Source organism: Psammomys obesus, unplaced genomic scaffold (genome assembly GCF_907164565.1).
Source record: "Psammomys obesus unplaced genomic scaffold, mPsaObe1.curated_primary_1811, whole genome shotgun sequence".
NCBI classification, from domain to species: domain Eukaryota; kingdom Metazoa; phylum Chordata; class Mammalia; order Rodentia; family Muridae; genus Psammomys; species Psammomys obesus.
The window spans coordinates 13860-30103 of record NW_026596036.1 but is presented as its reverse complement, the minus strand read 5'-3'; the positions used below and the strand labels follow the sequence as shown (position 1 = coordinate 30103).

The window sequence follows — 16244 nt, the reverse complement described above, 5'->3', positions numbered from 1 at the left end:
GTAAGGGAGGCAAGACACTCCAAAACTTCCTCAGGGGAAGGATCAAGAGACACAGGTTACCCCAGCAGTGAGTCTGGGGCTCTAAGCTCATCCTGCTTTCTTTGGTACTGGGGTCAAACCTTAGTTTCCGGCTGACAACCTGCCCTGCTCCAGTAAATTCTCGGAACTCTAGTTTCTCTTGCCTTCTTCACAGAATGTGTTCTTGTGACTGCAACATTGAAACCAAACTAAGCCAATCCCTCATCCTTAAAGCAAAGGGGAGACAGGAAAGCTCCCAGAAAGATCTCTTCAGAAGACAGCGTAATGGTAGCAGAAACAGAAAGCTGTCTTTCTGAAGGAGGTCAGTTGGAAACCTAATTCTTGAGTTTTCTTCTTAGGTATATACAATATATTCGAGGGACTGACCGTGAGAGACAGATGGAAAGGAGAGATGTGAACTAAAGTTCCTGGAAAGAAGTTCACCACTGAACCTTCTAGAGGCTGGCTGACTGATTAGAACTTAAATGATTGCGCAGAAGTTGGAATGCTGAAGGTCTGGAACTTAATTACAGTTTGTTAGGCTATCTTTAGCCCCCTTAAATAACCATTCATTACTCACCTTTATATCTGACTGGACATCTTTCTGACTATCAGGTAAAATGTTTTGGGATGAATTAGTGGACCATTAACTTTCACTAGCCCTGAAAGCTAAGAATGCCATCAGACAGCATCTGAGGCCTTACAAGTTCTGATTTATGGCTTTGTCTTGTTACTATTAAAACACAATGAATTCTGGGCATGTTTTTGCTCAACTTTAATCCCAGTACTTAGGAGGCAAAAGCAGGTGGACCTCTATGAGTTTGAGGTCAGCCTGGTCTACATAATGAATTCCAGGCTAGCCATGGTTACACAGTGTCTGACTCAAAACAAACAAAACCCAACCCAAACCCAAAATCCAACCAACCGACCCCCCAAAAGAGCAACAACAAACGGCATGCAGCTGTCAGCATCACAGAACATGGAATATGGGGTAACCTCAACCTTTTCTGGTTCACGGCCCCTCCTATGTGGTCCCAGAGAAAACTCCATGTTTTACATCATCACAGGAGGGTGTGAAAATTGCCACATGCGCTAGTCTGGGTCATTTCTCTGTTTCAAAGTCTCATTGTTCTGGTCATTTTCTGTTTCAGTCTTACAGCTGAGCCTGCCGCACTGCAGCTGCCTCGCTTCCTTCCCACCACCGTCCTTATGCCTATTCCTGTTCTCTGTGTTGTTTTTATTGGTAACTTCTGAAAACACCCTGTCCTTCTCCTGGTCCGGACACTCTCCCTGGTGTTCTCCAGAAGGGGCCACTTTCTTGCTTTATGTCTGCTCTTGACACACTATTCCTCAAACTAAACACGTTTGGCCCTGGGGGGTAAGGATTTGTGGGATAAACAAGAAACTAGGTATGGGAGAAAAGAAAGTACTGGTAGCTTTGAAGAGGAGGCCAAACAAGAACCCCGAGTTTGTGATGGATGAGGACAAAGGGTTCATGGCTCCCCAGAGGCTTGAGATTGAAGACTCTACCTGAGCTGCCTCAAATGCTGATGGCACCAGCGATCCAGAAACATGGAGAGAGCCACAGCAGGCAAGGGCATGTCTCCTTCAGGTTTCTTTCAGAGTTAGACAGGCTTCTGGGATAGGGATACTTCTCTAGCTTCCATACAATCACATGGATGTTTCGATTTATCTTGCCAAAGTTCTGCCAAGATCATTTTAAGGTAAATAGGGCAGGGAGCAGATAGCATACAGGACAGAGCCGTGTTCCTGGGGGCTGACTGGTCCACAGAGCACTCCCAGCCATTTCTACCCTCAGGCTTCAGTTTGGTTTTACTGAATATAAGACATTAGCAAATCAGAGCAGGAAAATAAGATTATTCTTGCACCTTCCTGGCTGGGTCCCTGTAGATCAAGGACACTGCTCTCGGGGCTGGCCCTTTCTAGTTTCTACTAACAGTGAGCTGATTACTCAGCTCCAGGGTATGGCATGTTTCTGGCTTTGTCTAAACCCTGCCCACACATACCTTCCCGAGTACCCTCCCATCCTGCTTCCTCAATTATGCCCCATTCTCTCTGCTCTGATCGGGGATTCTAACTGACATCTGGGAGGGAAAACACAAGGGAGGAGAGACCATGGAACTTTCTATACAGCTATAGGAAAAAGAGTTTTGAGGCCCTACTGGCTAAGAGATCAAGTTCCTTAGCTTTTCTGGATGCCAGCTCTCCTATCCAGTTACTACAGAGATAATGTCACTGTTGGAATTGTGTAAGAGTGTACAAACAGCAGCACAACACCTGTCACACCGCAGGTGTGCTATTGGCACACACCAGGCTCTCCTGAACACCTTACTCCCTGCCTCTAATGCTGAGCAGATGCTGGAGCAGTGCTCCGGGGTAAATGCTCCCGCCCCCTCCTATTTCTGTCCACCCATTGCTTTCTCATTGATCCCTGGTTGTGAAGATCAGACTTAGATTCCTTAGTTTTTCATGAGGGGAATATGGCAGAAGGGAGAGAAGACTGAGACAAGAATGAATTCAGGAGAGTTTTTTCATGTTAAGGCTATTTGGGCTATCACACTGAAAAATCACAAAAAGGGGTAAAATGGTAAGGGTGAGTGAGCTCCAGAGCACATCTTTCCTTCCTTATTTCTTCACTAAGTGTGAGATACTCCCAACTAGTCGAGGGCACAGGAGCAGTTTTCCTCTCTCTCTTCTGAAGAAATTGAAGCTAACAGGGCTGACTCCATTTTGTTGCTCAGACTCTATCTTAAGTTGACTGTCCTTGGAGTGACTTGGCCCCCATCCTGCAGGCTGTCATTAATACTACAGAACATATTAATGGGTCTTCCACCCAACAGGCTATTGTACAGATAACTCTGGTCTGACCAGGTGACTCGGAATGATCAGCTAAAGGTCACCTTGCTTGCTGATCCCCCCAACCCACCACCCAATCTTACTCTACCAGGTAACACCAAGGCTTGGAATTCCCGGCTTGCAGTTTTTCCCTTTAAAAACTCTGCCCTCCTGAGACTTGAGGCTGCTCATTCTAACCTGCTGTCTCAGGGATGATGGACAGCCGGAGCTTAAGCTCGAATAAAGCCCTCGTGTGTTTGCATCAGACAAACATACGAGGTGGTCTCTTTGGGGGTCTCGCTTCTAGGTGTAATGTCTCCATTCCAGGGTAGCTGCCTTTTGCACTGTCCTTAGTAGCAGTTGGTCAGGTAGACAAAAGGGAAGTCACTCGGTGGTTACACCTCAGATAATCACCATAGGTATTTATCTGGCGCCATCCCCCTCTGCAAACACTGCTTTTTAATCCTTCAGCCTGCGGCAGCCAGAGAGAACAGCAATAGTGTCCTTGAGGCTACACAAGACTCAGTGTGAAAATAGGGACTTGGTGGGGCTGACAGCCGGCACTGAGAGTTGGTTGAGGTAGTTAGTGAAGAAAAGATATCCCCTGATTCTGTTTCCAAGCGTCCATCTCCCTGTAAGTGCTGTCCTATTTCTCAGCCCCCATAAGGGAATAAGGGGTAAGGGAATAAGGGTTTGTTGAAGTTCAGCAGTCCTGTGTCTCAGGAGAAATGGCCTGTAACCATAAAAATGACTACTGGTCCCACTTCCATCCTCACCCTCTTTTCCCCTATCAGAGACTCGACTTGCAATCAGGTTGAAGGGAAAGGGTAAAATGGGAATTTTATTACACATGTAGCAAATCTGGAGTGATGGTCTTAATACCAATGTTCCAGTTAATTCAGACACTCAGACAAAACATCTTTTCTAGGTCCCGAGCGAGAACAGGGTCTCCTGTATATAAAATCTGGGTTAGTCCATGCCTAGTAAATGTTTGGCCTCACTGAAAAAAAGTCTGAGGAGCAAGGTCTCCTCAGGAGAAGTCATCCTAGGTTCAAAAGAGCAGTGAGGGATCTCTCTCTCAGGCCCACAAGGCAATAAGGGCCATGAAGGCAAAGCCAGCAGCCACACAGCCAAATTTGGCCAGAGGGGCCTCAGGACAAGCCAGCTCCCGGGGCAAAATTTCTAGGAAGGTGACATATAAGAATGTGCCAGCTGCTATGCCCTCTAATACAGCCTGAGCTAATCCCTGCCCTGGCCCCGAGGCCCCTCCAGCCACAGTCAGCCCCAGGGCCAGTCCCACAGGAGACATGAGCGCTAAGGACAGTATGCAGAACATGGCCCATCGAGACCCAGTCCCAATCTTCACCAGCCGCAGCCCTACGCTGAACACCACGAGCCCCTTATGAGCCAGAACGGCAACGCAGAGCTGTACGGTAGCTGCCACTGTTGTCTGCAGTCCCACTGCCAGACCTTCGAACACAGAGTGAAAGGACAGCGAGAGCAGAAGGATGAGGGCGCGGAGGGGACCCCGTGAGGGCGAGGGCACAGGCAGATGTTTGTGGAATTCAAAGGCGTGAGTCCCTCCCCATTCCTCCTCCTGTACGGTTGATCCTCCAGCAGCCCCATGGCAGCACTGCAATGCCAGCGACTCCGAAAGGAAGACAAAGAAAAAGCCCAGGGAGATGACAAGCTCTCCGTAGGGATACTCCACCTAGGAACAGAGAGAGGGACCATAAGCCAGGAAGGGAAGGAGACAGTACATTGCATGGACATGGGGCCAGGAGAGAGAAGAGAATGGGAAAATGGGGGGAACAGAGCACAAAGGGGACGGGGCTTAGGGGAGACACACGGAAGGAGAAACCCGAGGGATGAAACACTCTTGGGTTGGAATGAAAGGAAAATGATGTGAAGTATGTCAGAGAGTCCAGGGTAGGAAGGAGAGTAAAGCAAGAGCTTTCTCCGAGGGCCCACAAACAAAGAATTAGATTGGCACCGTCTTTCTCTACATTTTCTGAGTGGAGAGAAGAGATTCCTGGTAATCCTCAGGTGTCCAAAGGGCACGAGCAAGCAGCCCCTGGTTCTCTTCACTCTCCAGAGAGAGGCTAATAGGAGATACTTACGTAACTGGAAGCAGCATGTTGAGAAGAGTTCCCCTTACTGTCTGTACTATTCTAGGGAGACGGAAACAGAAATTAGCCTGAGAGTCTGAGGCAGCGCTCGATCCTGTCTTGCCCTTTCAGCTATCAAGCCTTCCTTGGAAGCTCAGTCCGACCACCCTTCCGCCCCTTCTTCTCAATAGCTGCTGTCCCACCCGTGCTCTGTGCTTCCCCGCTTTCTTCCCTGGCTCTCGTTTATCGGCCCCAGGCCCCATGGCCCATAGCCCTGTCACTTGATTTCTCTGCTACCCACCTGTACCAGGAATTTCTGAATTTCTGATTCAATTCCCCCCAGGGCTTCAGCAGTCATATGCATCAACCCTGCTCCCAGGAAGACACCGGCAGAACTGCAGCCCAGGAGGCTCAGAACCCTGTGGTGATGACCTATTAAAAAAAAGCCAAAGTTGTCTTCCAGTTAGCAAAGAGATAGATGGGAAAGAATGAAGGGCAACAGACAGCACCCAGTGTCTTTGGGGAGATGTGAGAGAACCAGAGACAGATGGCAGGAAAGGTCCGAGAGGAGACATGGAGTGGGGCTGCTGTACCTGTAGCTGCATCCATCTGGAACCATTTGACGTAGACGGGAGTAAGGCCACAGCCCAGTGTGAGAACCAGAAGGGCAAGCAGGCAGCCAATCTTCACTCCCAGCAGCACCTCCATCTTTTGTAGAGACCTCCGAATGCCAACTGCAGGGAGTAGCAGTTGAGGTGGTCAAAGTGCAGTGTCCCCTTGCATGGATTTCAGGAGACTGTCGGTATTCTCCCTGTCCTGGACCGTGTCTCTCACCGCATAGCTGCCTAGGGCTCAGCCCCAGCCACCAACCCTCCCACTATCTGGAGGCCCCTCCCCTGCCTCACGCCTTCCCTTCCCAGGCTTCCAAACCAGAAACTCCAGACTCCCTGCCAGGTACAGCTCAGTGAAGTTTTCTCTTCAATGCTGTGACTAATCCAAGAGCTCTGAGGAGTCTTAGTTCATGTCTGGGGTTGACCTAACCTCAAATGGGACAGTCCATGGTAGTTACGGCTCAGCTAATTTATGTGTGGGGCAGTTTGGTCCTGCCACGGTCAAGACATTTAATCTAAGCCTTCCTTCCACATGCTCTACCTATCCTAAGTCTTAGAGGCTGCTACGATGATACTTGAACTGAACCCTTTCAGAGAGGATTTGGGGCCACCTGAGGGTACAGGGGGTGGGGCTGAGCACAGGGCTGCTACTCTTCTGTGGGAATTAGCAAGTGGAGGGATTCCCCTTTCCTCTAATTCCAGAAAAATAGCTCCAGGTATGGAAATTCCCAGGGGTGTGTGTAGATTCCTAATGTATAATATGGATACTGTCACCTTTTTTTTTTTTTTTTTTCTTGAGACAAGCTCTTACTGTGTAGCCCTGGCTAGCCTGGAACTATGTAGACCAGGCTGGCCTTGATAATCTCATAGATTCACCTGCCTCTGCTTCTCCAAAAGCTTGAGCCACTATGTACCACTTGTCACCACTTCTGTGAAGAAGCTGTCCCCTACAACCCCAGTAAATCAGTCATTTGTTTTCCCTAAAAGCTTAAACACTTCTTTCCCTTCAGTTTAAAGAAAGCCACAAACTTCAAACAGCGAACGTCTGGGCTGAGCACATTCTTCCTTCTGGTCAAGGTAGGCTGTTGCCATGTCCCTGTTGCTGTTCCTGTAATTTAACCTTGTCATTTTTGTCACACAGGGCAATTTACAAGCTTGCTGTGCAGAACCTCAGATTGCTCAACGGCCTACCAGAGGTCCATCAGTGCCAAGGAGTCTAAAAACCTTGACTTTTATCAAAACCTGTGACATCACCAGCTTGCCCCTTCCCCTCTTCTGTGACCCCTTCCCTTAGAGTTCATAATTACGCTTGCTGAGTGATCCCTGCTTCTGGTGGGTATCCTCCTGACTGTTTTGGGGGATTTGTTAATGTTTCCTGCTGTGAACTGGGCTTATTCTAGAAAGGAAACAGGAAAATGGAAACAAAGCAAATAAACAGTAGTGCCCTGATGAGATCTAGATATGGGTAGAGCTGGACGGCTCAGTCCTGATGGGAGCGACCTTGGGGGAAATACGAGGCAAACTCCAGGGAAAGAAACAGGGTAAGGAAGCCAGCTCCTTGCTGGCTTCCACTTAGGAGGCCCCCATAACTACCAGCTGAGACCTGTAGAGACCGGTCACAGGGCCAGTGGCATCTTCCTCCGCCACCTTGCCATCTTTCAGGGGAGTATCTTATAGAAGTATCTGACTGAGCCCTCATTCTCTTCATTCTCCATAGACGGGCCAGGACAACTGACATAAAATCCACCTCTGTTCTTAGAAAAATTTATTATTAAAATTTCAAACAAACACAAGCACAGGGGTACCAGCACTCTCTTCCTGGACACGGGGTCGCTTTCGCCTTGGCAGCTGTGATGGAACTCTTGGTATACGCCCTTGTCAACTCTCAGGGGGCTCTTCAGCAGGGGACAGAGCAGGCTCAGAGGAAGGGATCACTGGTAAAAGGTCTCCCCAGGAGCTGACTCGGGCACAGCGGTACAAATCCCTGAGGCACAGGAAAGAGGTGTTACCGGGAGCTGCAGGTTCCCCAACATTTCCCCACGCGGTCATACCCCCGCACCTGCCGTGTCGACGGGCTGTGACCACAGCATGCTGCATGTGCCCGTCTGGGCAACAGAGGTGACAGTGCACGTGCCGAGGCCGTCTAAGGACAGGCTGAGTGATTCGGGGCCAGCGGCTAGCCTCCTTTGGAGACCCTTTGGCAAGGATCACCATAGAGAACATTTCCTCCTTCGGCTTCTTATTCTAAAAGAAGAATATGGGGGCTGGTTAGAGGGAACAAACTTGTTTAGCTCCCGTCCCCTTATTTGCCTGAAGCCCTTTCTCATCCCATAAATCACATTGTAGGTTAGTCCAGGAATTTTTCAGCTCTTCCCACCTTCCCCTGTCTAGTTAGTCTGTTTTCCCAGGCTAGCTCTCCCTGTTGCAGCAGTGAGAATACGTACCCAGCTGAAGGGGATCGGGTGATACGCCTGGGAGAAGCTACAGGCCAGGGGCTTGGAGTCACTCAGCTGAGGACAAGGAAGCTCATGGGGACACTGCAAATACACATAAGACCCATCACAGTGTAGCTGGGGCTGGAGACAAGGCTCATCTGGTGAAGGTGCTTCCTGCAAAACCCTGGTGGCCTGAATTTGATCCCTTAAATAGAGGAAGGAGGGAACAGATTCCTCGAAGCTGCCTACCCTTCACACGCATGCTCCATACATCATGCATCACCCCCCCAATGCTATGAAAAGTAAAATAAATGTACAAGTATCTAGAAATAAGGACTTTAAAGCACATTACAAATCCTAAGGTTAAAGAATAAGGAGTCGGCAGGGGCCAGAAGGAAGGGAACACAGGGCAAGGGGCTGGGAAAGCGGTGGGATCACTGGAGGAGGCCATGAGGACAAGGCAGGAGAGTGGCCGCCTCCTGCTCCTGCTCTAGGTGACAGAAGATGAAGCAGAACTTACTGGGGCAAAGACAAAGCTAGGCTCAAGGTCCAAAGGTGACTTCTCTTTTTCCTGAAATCAAGGAAGTACAGCTGAATCTGTGGGGAATCTAGCTTCATGAGCCAACCTCTGCACCTGGTGAACTGAAGACGCCTCATTATAATTCCAATGTTGGCAAACCATGCTCACTGAGGTTACAGCTCTAATGTCCCACACAATGAACTCATCTTTACTACAGCAGAAGGGCAGGGCGGGGCACACGGTACTATACTCTCGTTAGCAACCTCCACTGACAAAACCCCCACTCTGGCACAGTTAAATTTAGGATTCTGTATTGGCTCACACGGTTTCTCTGAGACTAGGTTCTTGGCTCAGCAACACTTTCAATCAGGAGTCAGCAAAGTCATTTTTTGAACAACCAAGGAGCAATCAACATCTGTCTGTGAGGTAGCTGGCTCTGCAGTCTGAGTGTGAAAGCTATCACACACATGAATATGCACAGTCCTAGGGCAACAGGCCCTGGGCTGGATTTGACCCAGAAACCTCATTTGCCAACCATTTTGCTGTATCATGACTTTGTGTGTCTCAATCTGGAGCCACCATTACAAATTCGGGACAATCACAAGCTCCCAAGGGAGTAATAGTAACTTAGGACAGAAAGGTGGACGACTGCGGATAAGAGCTCTACCCGGAGGACCAGGTTCCTAACATCCATGAGAAGTCGGTGTCCAGCTTTTGTTCCATTCTCCACCAGCACCTGTTTAAAAACAGAGAACAAAAGCTGGCACTCTAAATCCCAAGAAACAGAAGTCAGTGGCTGTCAGGGCACTCGCAGAGGGAAGCAGGCATTGTGTGAGAGGGATCTACAAAAGAGAAAGATACTAGATGCTAATAAAGAGGAAAAGGCAGAGTCACAAAGCTGCTTGCGGGGAAAGGATTTCAACTCACCAGAAAATGGCTTGTCTTACGCCACAAATTCTGCACTACCTCAAGGCGATCAGCCCTGCTGGGTAGTTCACTGAGGGCGAAGGCTGCCACTGTAACATCAAACTGGACCTGGGAACCAGGACAAGGGTCACAACAGACCCGACACCTCCCTATCCAAAAGCACAACAAATTCCTGGCCTCTAGATCTTCCTGACCCCAACCTTCCTAACCCATGTTGGACTGGAATTCACAGCAATCCTCAGCTCCTGAGTGCTGATACTATAGGTGTGTACCACGACACCTAGCTTTAAATTTATCTCCTAACACAAAATGATGGATTTCACGGCTGAGGCCACAGCTCTCATCTGCCACATTATGTCTGAGAACAGCCTACTTGCTACTTGCCTTTGGTGACACAGGAAGAAACTGTCTGAAAAAGACACCTGGGATACAGGGCTTCCCTGATTCTGAACCACCTATGGAAGAAAGATTCAGTAGCTAAGAGTTTATACTCAATTAAAACACGCCTCAGATGATTATACCAGCCGAGAGGTGCAGGGCTATGAGGAAATATTAGAAATGGTGACCCACTACCACCACCCCACCACTCAGAGTCCCCAGAAGGCCCCTGACACTGCTTCACTACAGTAACAGAAGGGGACCAGGTTAGCTTAATTCATAGCTTTCTCTTTCACATGCCAACAAAACACTTTCCTAACTCCCTTAACTTCTGAAAAGCCCTGGGTTATAGCTTGGTCTCACCTTTTAGTAGCTTTTCAGCCAAACCCAACATGGCAGCTGAGCTGTCTACACACATATATTCACGGAGGCTCTGGCCCCAAGTACTGTGCGCAGCCCTGAGACGGCAAGATGAAAAACACCCATTTTTTTTGATGAACAGTCATTTCTCCAAGAGACCCACCTGACCTCAATCCCACCCCTGGGAAATCAGGGTGCTACATTAAGACATATAAACAGTGTAATTTTCTCTTTTTTTCACAATTTATTCACTTTCTGTCCTGATTGTAGACCCCTCCCTTATCTCTTCCCAGTCTTACCCTCCCCCTCTTCCCTAACTTTATTTTCTTACTGTATTTACAACTTCTGAAATAAAAGGCAGATGATTCAAAAATTGATTTGTAGACATAAAAATTGACTGGCATATAAAATCTATTCCTTATGCTAAATGTCTCTTTCTTTTAACTCGAGTACTGAGCCCTTTTCATGTACTACTTTTTTAAATCTAACCCAAATTCTTCTGGTTTGTCTAATCTGAGGGCAGCAACTAGGTCCAACTTTCTTGTTCCCTAGTGTCCCAGTTTCTTGATACTGAGATGGTGTAGAAAATCTGACTCTCTAGAACAGTGGTTCTCAACCTTCCTAATGCTGTGACCCTTTAACACAGTTCCTCATGTTGTGGCAATCCCCAACCACAAATTATTTTCATTGCTACTTCATAACTGTAATTTTGCTATGTAAAATTATATTGCATTGTAAAAATGCAATGTAAAAATCTGATATGTGACCCCTGTGAAACAGTCATTTGGCTTCCAAGCGGGTCGTGACCCACAGGTTGAGAACTTGCTCTAGAGTTAGCATGGATATGTCTAAGGGTTAAGTTACTTACCAGGTGACAGAACCAGTGCCAGACCCAAAGTCCATCAATGTTTGTGGTTTGAACTCCGGAACTCGAGCCTTGATCTGATGGAAATACACAACACCCCAGAGAAAGGTAAGTCAGCACTGAGAGCTTTGCTAGTGATCAGGGGACTGAGACAGGGGTGAGATAGGAATGTACTACAAGACTCCCTAAAACAAAACAAACAAACACTTTGAGATAGGAAACACCTCAGTGACTCTAACCTTTCTTAGGCCACAGAATTTTTTCCAAAGGATATACAGAACCAATAATGTATATATACATAACATCCCAAGAACTCCTACCACAGAAACTAATTTATGGACAGCAAAACCATTGATAAAGGGACAGGTTGGACTTTCACCTCATGGAACGCCCTGAAAACTGCTGCAAAACCACCATCCAGTCTTGCTGCCATATATAACAGACTCAGTTCTTCATTGTAGCTGCCAAAAATAAAAAATAAAATAAATTCAGAGGGTCGGTCCTTTTCACTAGGAAATAAGCCTAGCCCCACATTACCCTCTAAAGTCTAGGAAGTGAAAAATCTGGAAAGGTTCTTCTCGGTCAGTCCTTTCACTTTCCAGTGCAGAGGAGTCCAGACAGCTCCCTCAAACACAACGGTGTCTGTGGTTCTCTCAGCTCGCGTCAAATTTCTCCTTTGCACCCTTTCTGTAAGTCCTTACCTGAGCTCCTGCCAGTGGTAGGTAGTTTTGCGCAGGGCACGCAGTACTGCCTCACGAAGTTTTTCCTCTGTCTGAGTAGGGTCTAGGGTGAGAAGGGGGGGGGGGGCTTGAGGACCTGGGAATTGCTGGCCAGATCCAATGTAGTATACCACCTGCCCAGCCCCCTTCACCCATTCCCACCCGAGAAGATGCTCATAGTTTGAGAGGCCAAACCCAGAGAAAACTTCAGGAGACAGTAATAGCCACCACCGCCACCAACCTTGCCTATATATTGCTGTTCTAATAGTACTTATACTATTAGAATTGTTTGGTCAGCCTAACCTATCCAAGTTTTCCTGCATTGTAAGCATTAGTCTGATAAAAATTTAATTTTTTTAACACTTATTTACTGTGTGTGTGTGTGTGTGTGTGTGTGTGTGTGTGTGTGTGTATAGGTCTGAGTCAGTTCTCACCTTCAACCACAGGGTAGAAGGTCATCAGGTTCGGTGGCCAGTGCTTTTACTCTGCACCATCTCTCCTGCCCATGCGATAAAAAGTTAAAAGCTAGGATAAGGGCATTTTAAGGGATTTTTTTTTTTTTTTCACTTCCCTTACACTTTGGAGTGAGACACCTTCAATATTCCCACTGAAAGGGGCTTGCACATCTAAACCTCACGACTGTGTGGAACTTTGCACCACGTAGCAAAATTCTACGAGCACCCACTGTGGTGGTCTAAAGGAGACAGCCCTCATTGGCTCATCTAGTCCAATGCTTGGTCACCAGAAGGTGGCACTATTTCAAAGGAAAAGGAGGTGGGCTTTGAGGTTTCAAAGGGCCATGCCAAACCCAGAGCCTCTCTCTCTCTTCCTGCAGCTCCTGATGAAGAACTCTCAGCTACTTTTTCAGCACCACGGGTAAGCCTGCCCCAGTTTAATGCTTTCCTTTATAAGAGTGGTCATGGTGTCTCTTCACAGCAACTGAACACCGAGTAATTCACCTACCCTGAACCAGGTACTGTTGGGAAGTGCAGGGAATACAAGATGAATAAAGGACAAATCTGCAACATGAATCCACAGCCTTGAACCTAACCTGAAACGTAATCATGTTCAACCCCTGAAGTGGGTTTCCATACCTATTGGATAACGATACAGCCTTTATTTTACACGAATCAAAATACCGTCATAATCTTTCGGACTTGCAAAGGTGGGGGAAAAAATAGAAACAACAACAACAAAAAAATCCAAAGATCTAAATTTCTGATCTTTACGCTAGGGCGGCCTCTGTGGGAGATTTAAATTTTTCCTCCTGATAACTTCATTGACATTTCAATCCGGTTTACTATTCGTCTTAAACCCTACCTTGGTTTTCCAGGAATTTTTTCTCAAGATTCGCAGCCCGTCTTTGCAACTCCTCCGGCTCTACTGGCAAATGTCGGCTCCAGAGGTAGTTGGTGAGTGCTTCCACCTGCTTCTCTATGCCGCGCACTGGTCTCTCTGTGGCCACAGAGGGAAAGAGTCATCAGCGTGTGCTGGCCTCGTTTATAGTTTCTCTGGCCTCCCCTTCCCGCACTTTCTCACCGAGAAGCAACAACTGCGCGGCGTTAGCCAGCGCTTGCGGCAGCCGCACGTGCGGAAGGTGCAGGATGCCGGGATGCTTGCGATGGGGCTTCTTCCCCAGGAAATCGGAGCTGTTGTCTACCTGGGACACACCGGGCACAAGGGCGGAGAATGCCTGCAGACCGCGGAACAGAGAAGCTGTAGGTGCTTGCTGCCGGCGGCATCGCCGAGGTCGCTCCTTCTCCGAGGGACGTCTCCGGAAACCCACTTCTCCGCCAGGAGACGAAGATGCACTTACTCTGGACTGGGGTCCTTGAAGGTCGCGACACGACCTGCAGAACGGCAGTAGAAACCTCAGCTCCCTAGCGGTAGCCATGGCTGCAGGGCACACCGGAAACGGAAGTGCACGTGCCTGTGACCCTCAGCCCATGGAGCTAAAAGCATCTTCCGTGGAACTTCGACCCGGACGGTATCAGCTAAATGAGAAGGGGTAGTAATCGCTAGCAGCCAATAAGCGACCTTTATGTCGATCTCTTTGCGACAGAAGCCGTTCGTGGAGGGGCTTAGTCATCAGAAGGGGCGTGGCCTCGAGGCAGCGCGTGGCCTCGGGCCGGGAACCAGCCCGGCAGGGACAGGGCGCGTTTTGTGAAATGTGTGGGGAGGGATCAGCCTCAAGGGGAGGGCGGGGAGAGGGAGGGAGGAAAGGGCGAGGGCGGGGAGGAGGGAAGGAGGGGGCCAGGGGTGAGGTTGGGGAGGGGAGGGACACCAGCGGAGCAGACGTAGGAGCAGGGGTGGGGCTGAGAGTGGTGTGGGCAGGTGAAGAGGGACGTGTTGACTTCCTTTGTTTTCTTTTAGCGCTGAAGAATAATGAGCCTTGGCCAGTGTTCCTCTGTGAAACCGGACAATACCGTAACAAAAATGTAGGCGATGAAAGATGTTAGCTAATAGTTATTATAGTTAGCAGCTTAATAGATATAAAGGCCAATTGGTTTACTTTTTCTTGTATTTTTTACCTGTCTTTGTGAACACGCTCCAGGTTTTCTGTCAAGAACTTCCATATAGTACACCTAATTCCCACAACCCTCTGTTCCCACAATCCTCTGTTGTTAACCTAATTTTTCAGGTGGTCAAATGTGCCCAAGAACACTGCACAATACTGGGTATTGTTGGTCCTTGGAATGCAAATGAATTTTATGCTAACTGTTCAGAAGAGCCGGTGGCATTAGAAAAGCCTTAAGGAGCTGTCAACACCTGTTTCCTGGTGGCAGCGCGTTGGACAAAAAACAGCTGTGGTTTTGTCCTTAACCTCTTGGGGGGTAGGAGTCCGCCGCGTGCTCTGCGTGGTCACCATAGAATAGAATAATTACAGGACCACAAATGAGCAGCTATGTGTCATCGGGACACGAAGATGCCTGGTTTGTGTTTGGGTCATAGAGGTTTGATTTCAAATCTCTGGAGTGTGTGACAGCTGTGGAAAATGTGCTACCTACCTCAGTCCCTTGCAAGTTTGCTCCCCCCCCCCCCCCCCCCCCCCCCCCCCCCCCCCCCCCCCCCCCCCCCCCCCCCCCCCCCCCGGCCGTCAGAAGGTCTCTGCATAGCCCTGGCAGGCCTGGAATTCACTATGTAGATCAGGCTGGCCTAGAACTTACAGAGATCCACCAGCCTCTGCTACCCAAGTGCTGGGTTTAAAGGCCTATGCTACTATGCCCAGCCTACATTTTGCATTTCTTATATTTATGGTGGTGAGCCTAGCCTTTAATGGCTGAACCATCTCTCCAGCCCCATTTTGCATTTCTTATACTTTACTTTTATGTTAAATTACTGGCTTGCGCTTAAACAAAATATCACTGCATTTACAGGTCTGCCATGCTAGAAGTTTGATTAGGTTTTTGTTTGTTTGTTGTTCTTGTTGTTGTAGGCAGGTGTCAGAACACAGGATATGTATAACTCCTGGGATCCGGCATTTGGTAGTGAGATCCTAGAGCAGTGACAGTTGATGCCTTTAAAAGGGTTGTTTTAATGATTAAATATGATAATGTCTGGGTCAAAGTAACTATTCAATAAATTTATTTTTATGTGCACTTTTGGAATTTGAAGGGACATGACTATATATTTAAATTGTTACTCTTCAGCCATATCATTTTAAAAACAGTTTGGGGGCCAGTTAAGACTGAACACCGGGGAATGAGAGGAAATCAGAGAATTAATTGGTGCTGTCTGTGAATGACATTCCTCTTTTCCCTGTCAAACTGCTAATAGAAATGTGGCTGCCTTTTTCCTGGTAATGGTCTAATTGGCACCCTTCCTTTTCATTGGAAATATAACATCTTAAGAGCCGACTGTGGTGGTTTGAATGAGAATGGTCCCCATGGGCTCCTATGTTTGAATTCTTAGATCCCAGTTGGTGGAACTGTTTGGGAAGGATTAGGAGGTGTGGCTTTGTTAGAGGAAGTGTGTCACTAGGGGTAGGCTTTGAGGTTTCAAAAAAACCATTGCCATCCAGTCAGTGATAAGCATACCTTTAATCCCCGTCCTTCGGAGGCAGGGGCAGTCAAATCTCTGAGTTCAAGGTCAGCCTGGTCTATTGAGTGAGCTCCAAGACAGCCAATGATACACCTAAAAACCCTATCTCAAAAAACCAAACTGAAACAAAGCAAAAACGTGCCGTTCTCAGTGTGCTTTCTGCTTGCAGTTCCAGATGTGAGCTCCCAGCTGTTCCTGACACCATGCATTTGCTCCTAAAGCATGGACTCTAATCCTCTTCAATTATTAACCCCAATTAAACATTTCCTTTTATAAGTTGCTGGTCATGATGATTTATTACAGCAACAGAATAGCAACTAATACGCTGACTTAGACCTCATTTTCTTTTTCTTTTCTTTTTCTTTCTTTTCTTTTGCTCTTCTCTTCTCTTCTCTTTCAGACAGAA

The 16244-nt window shown here is 47.9% G+C and overlaps 2 protein-coding genes across 6 annotated transcripts; both read right to left on the bottom strand.

The window, feature by feature from the left end:
* Positions 1–3697: 3697 nt before the first annotated feature.
* On the bottom strand, positions 3698–6461 carry Slc39a2 (solute carrier family 39 member 2). 2 transcript variants are annotated; one of them, XM_055621671.1, is made up of 4 exons: positions 5576–6461; positions 5284–5414; positions 4995–5045; positions 3698–4585 (listed from the first exon to the last, which is right to left on the bottom strand). In XM_055621671.1, exons 1-4 carry the CDS (start codon positions 5688–5690, stop codon positions 3953–3955), a joined length of 930 nt encoding a protein of 309 aa, XP_055477646.1. In that variant the 5' UTR covers positions 5691–6461; the 3' UTR covers positions 3698–3952. The 2 variants fall into 2 exon arrangements, with proteins under 2 accessions (XP_055477646.1, XP_055477647.1); XM_055621672.1 differs by lacking the exon at positions 3698–4585 and having other exon boundaries at positions 4991–5040.
* An 869-nt stretch (positions 6462–7330) lies between these two features.
* Positions 7331–13793, bottom strand: Mettl17 (methyltransferase like 17). Of its 4 annotated transcripts, none has more exons than XM_055621669.1 (14): positions 13614–13790; positions 13337–13490; positions 13118–13252; positions 11780–11861; positions 11458–11539; positions 11082–11155; positions 10217–10311; positions 9860–9930; positions 9476–9583; positions 9216–9284; positions 8549–8599; positions 8038–8130; positions 7653–7837; positions 7331–7577 (listed from the first exon to the last, which is right to left on the bottom strand). In XM_055621669.1, exons 1-14 carry the CDS (start codon positions 13689–13691, stop codon positions 7472–7474), a joined length of 1383 nt encoding a protein of 460 aa, XP_055477644.1. In that variant the 5' UTR covers positions 13692–13790; the 3' UTR covers positions 7331–7471. The 4 variants fall into 4 exon arrangements, 3 of the variants coding, with proteins under 3 accessions (XP_055477644.1, XP_055477645.1, XP_055477643.1); XM_055621670.1 differs by having other exon boundaries at positions 13337–13457; XM_055621668.1 differs by having other exon boundaries at positions 13337–13791.
* Positions 13794–16244: the final 2451 nt, after the last annotated feature.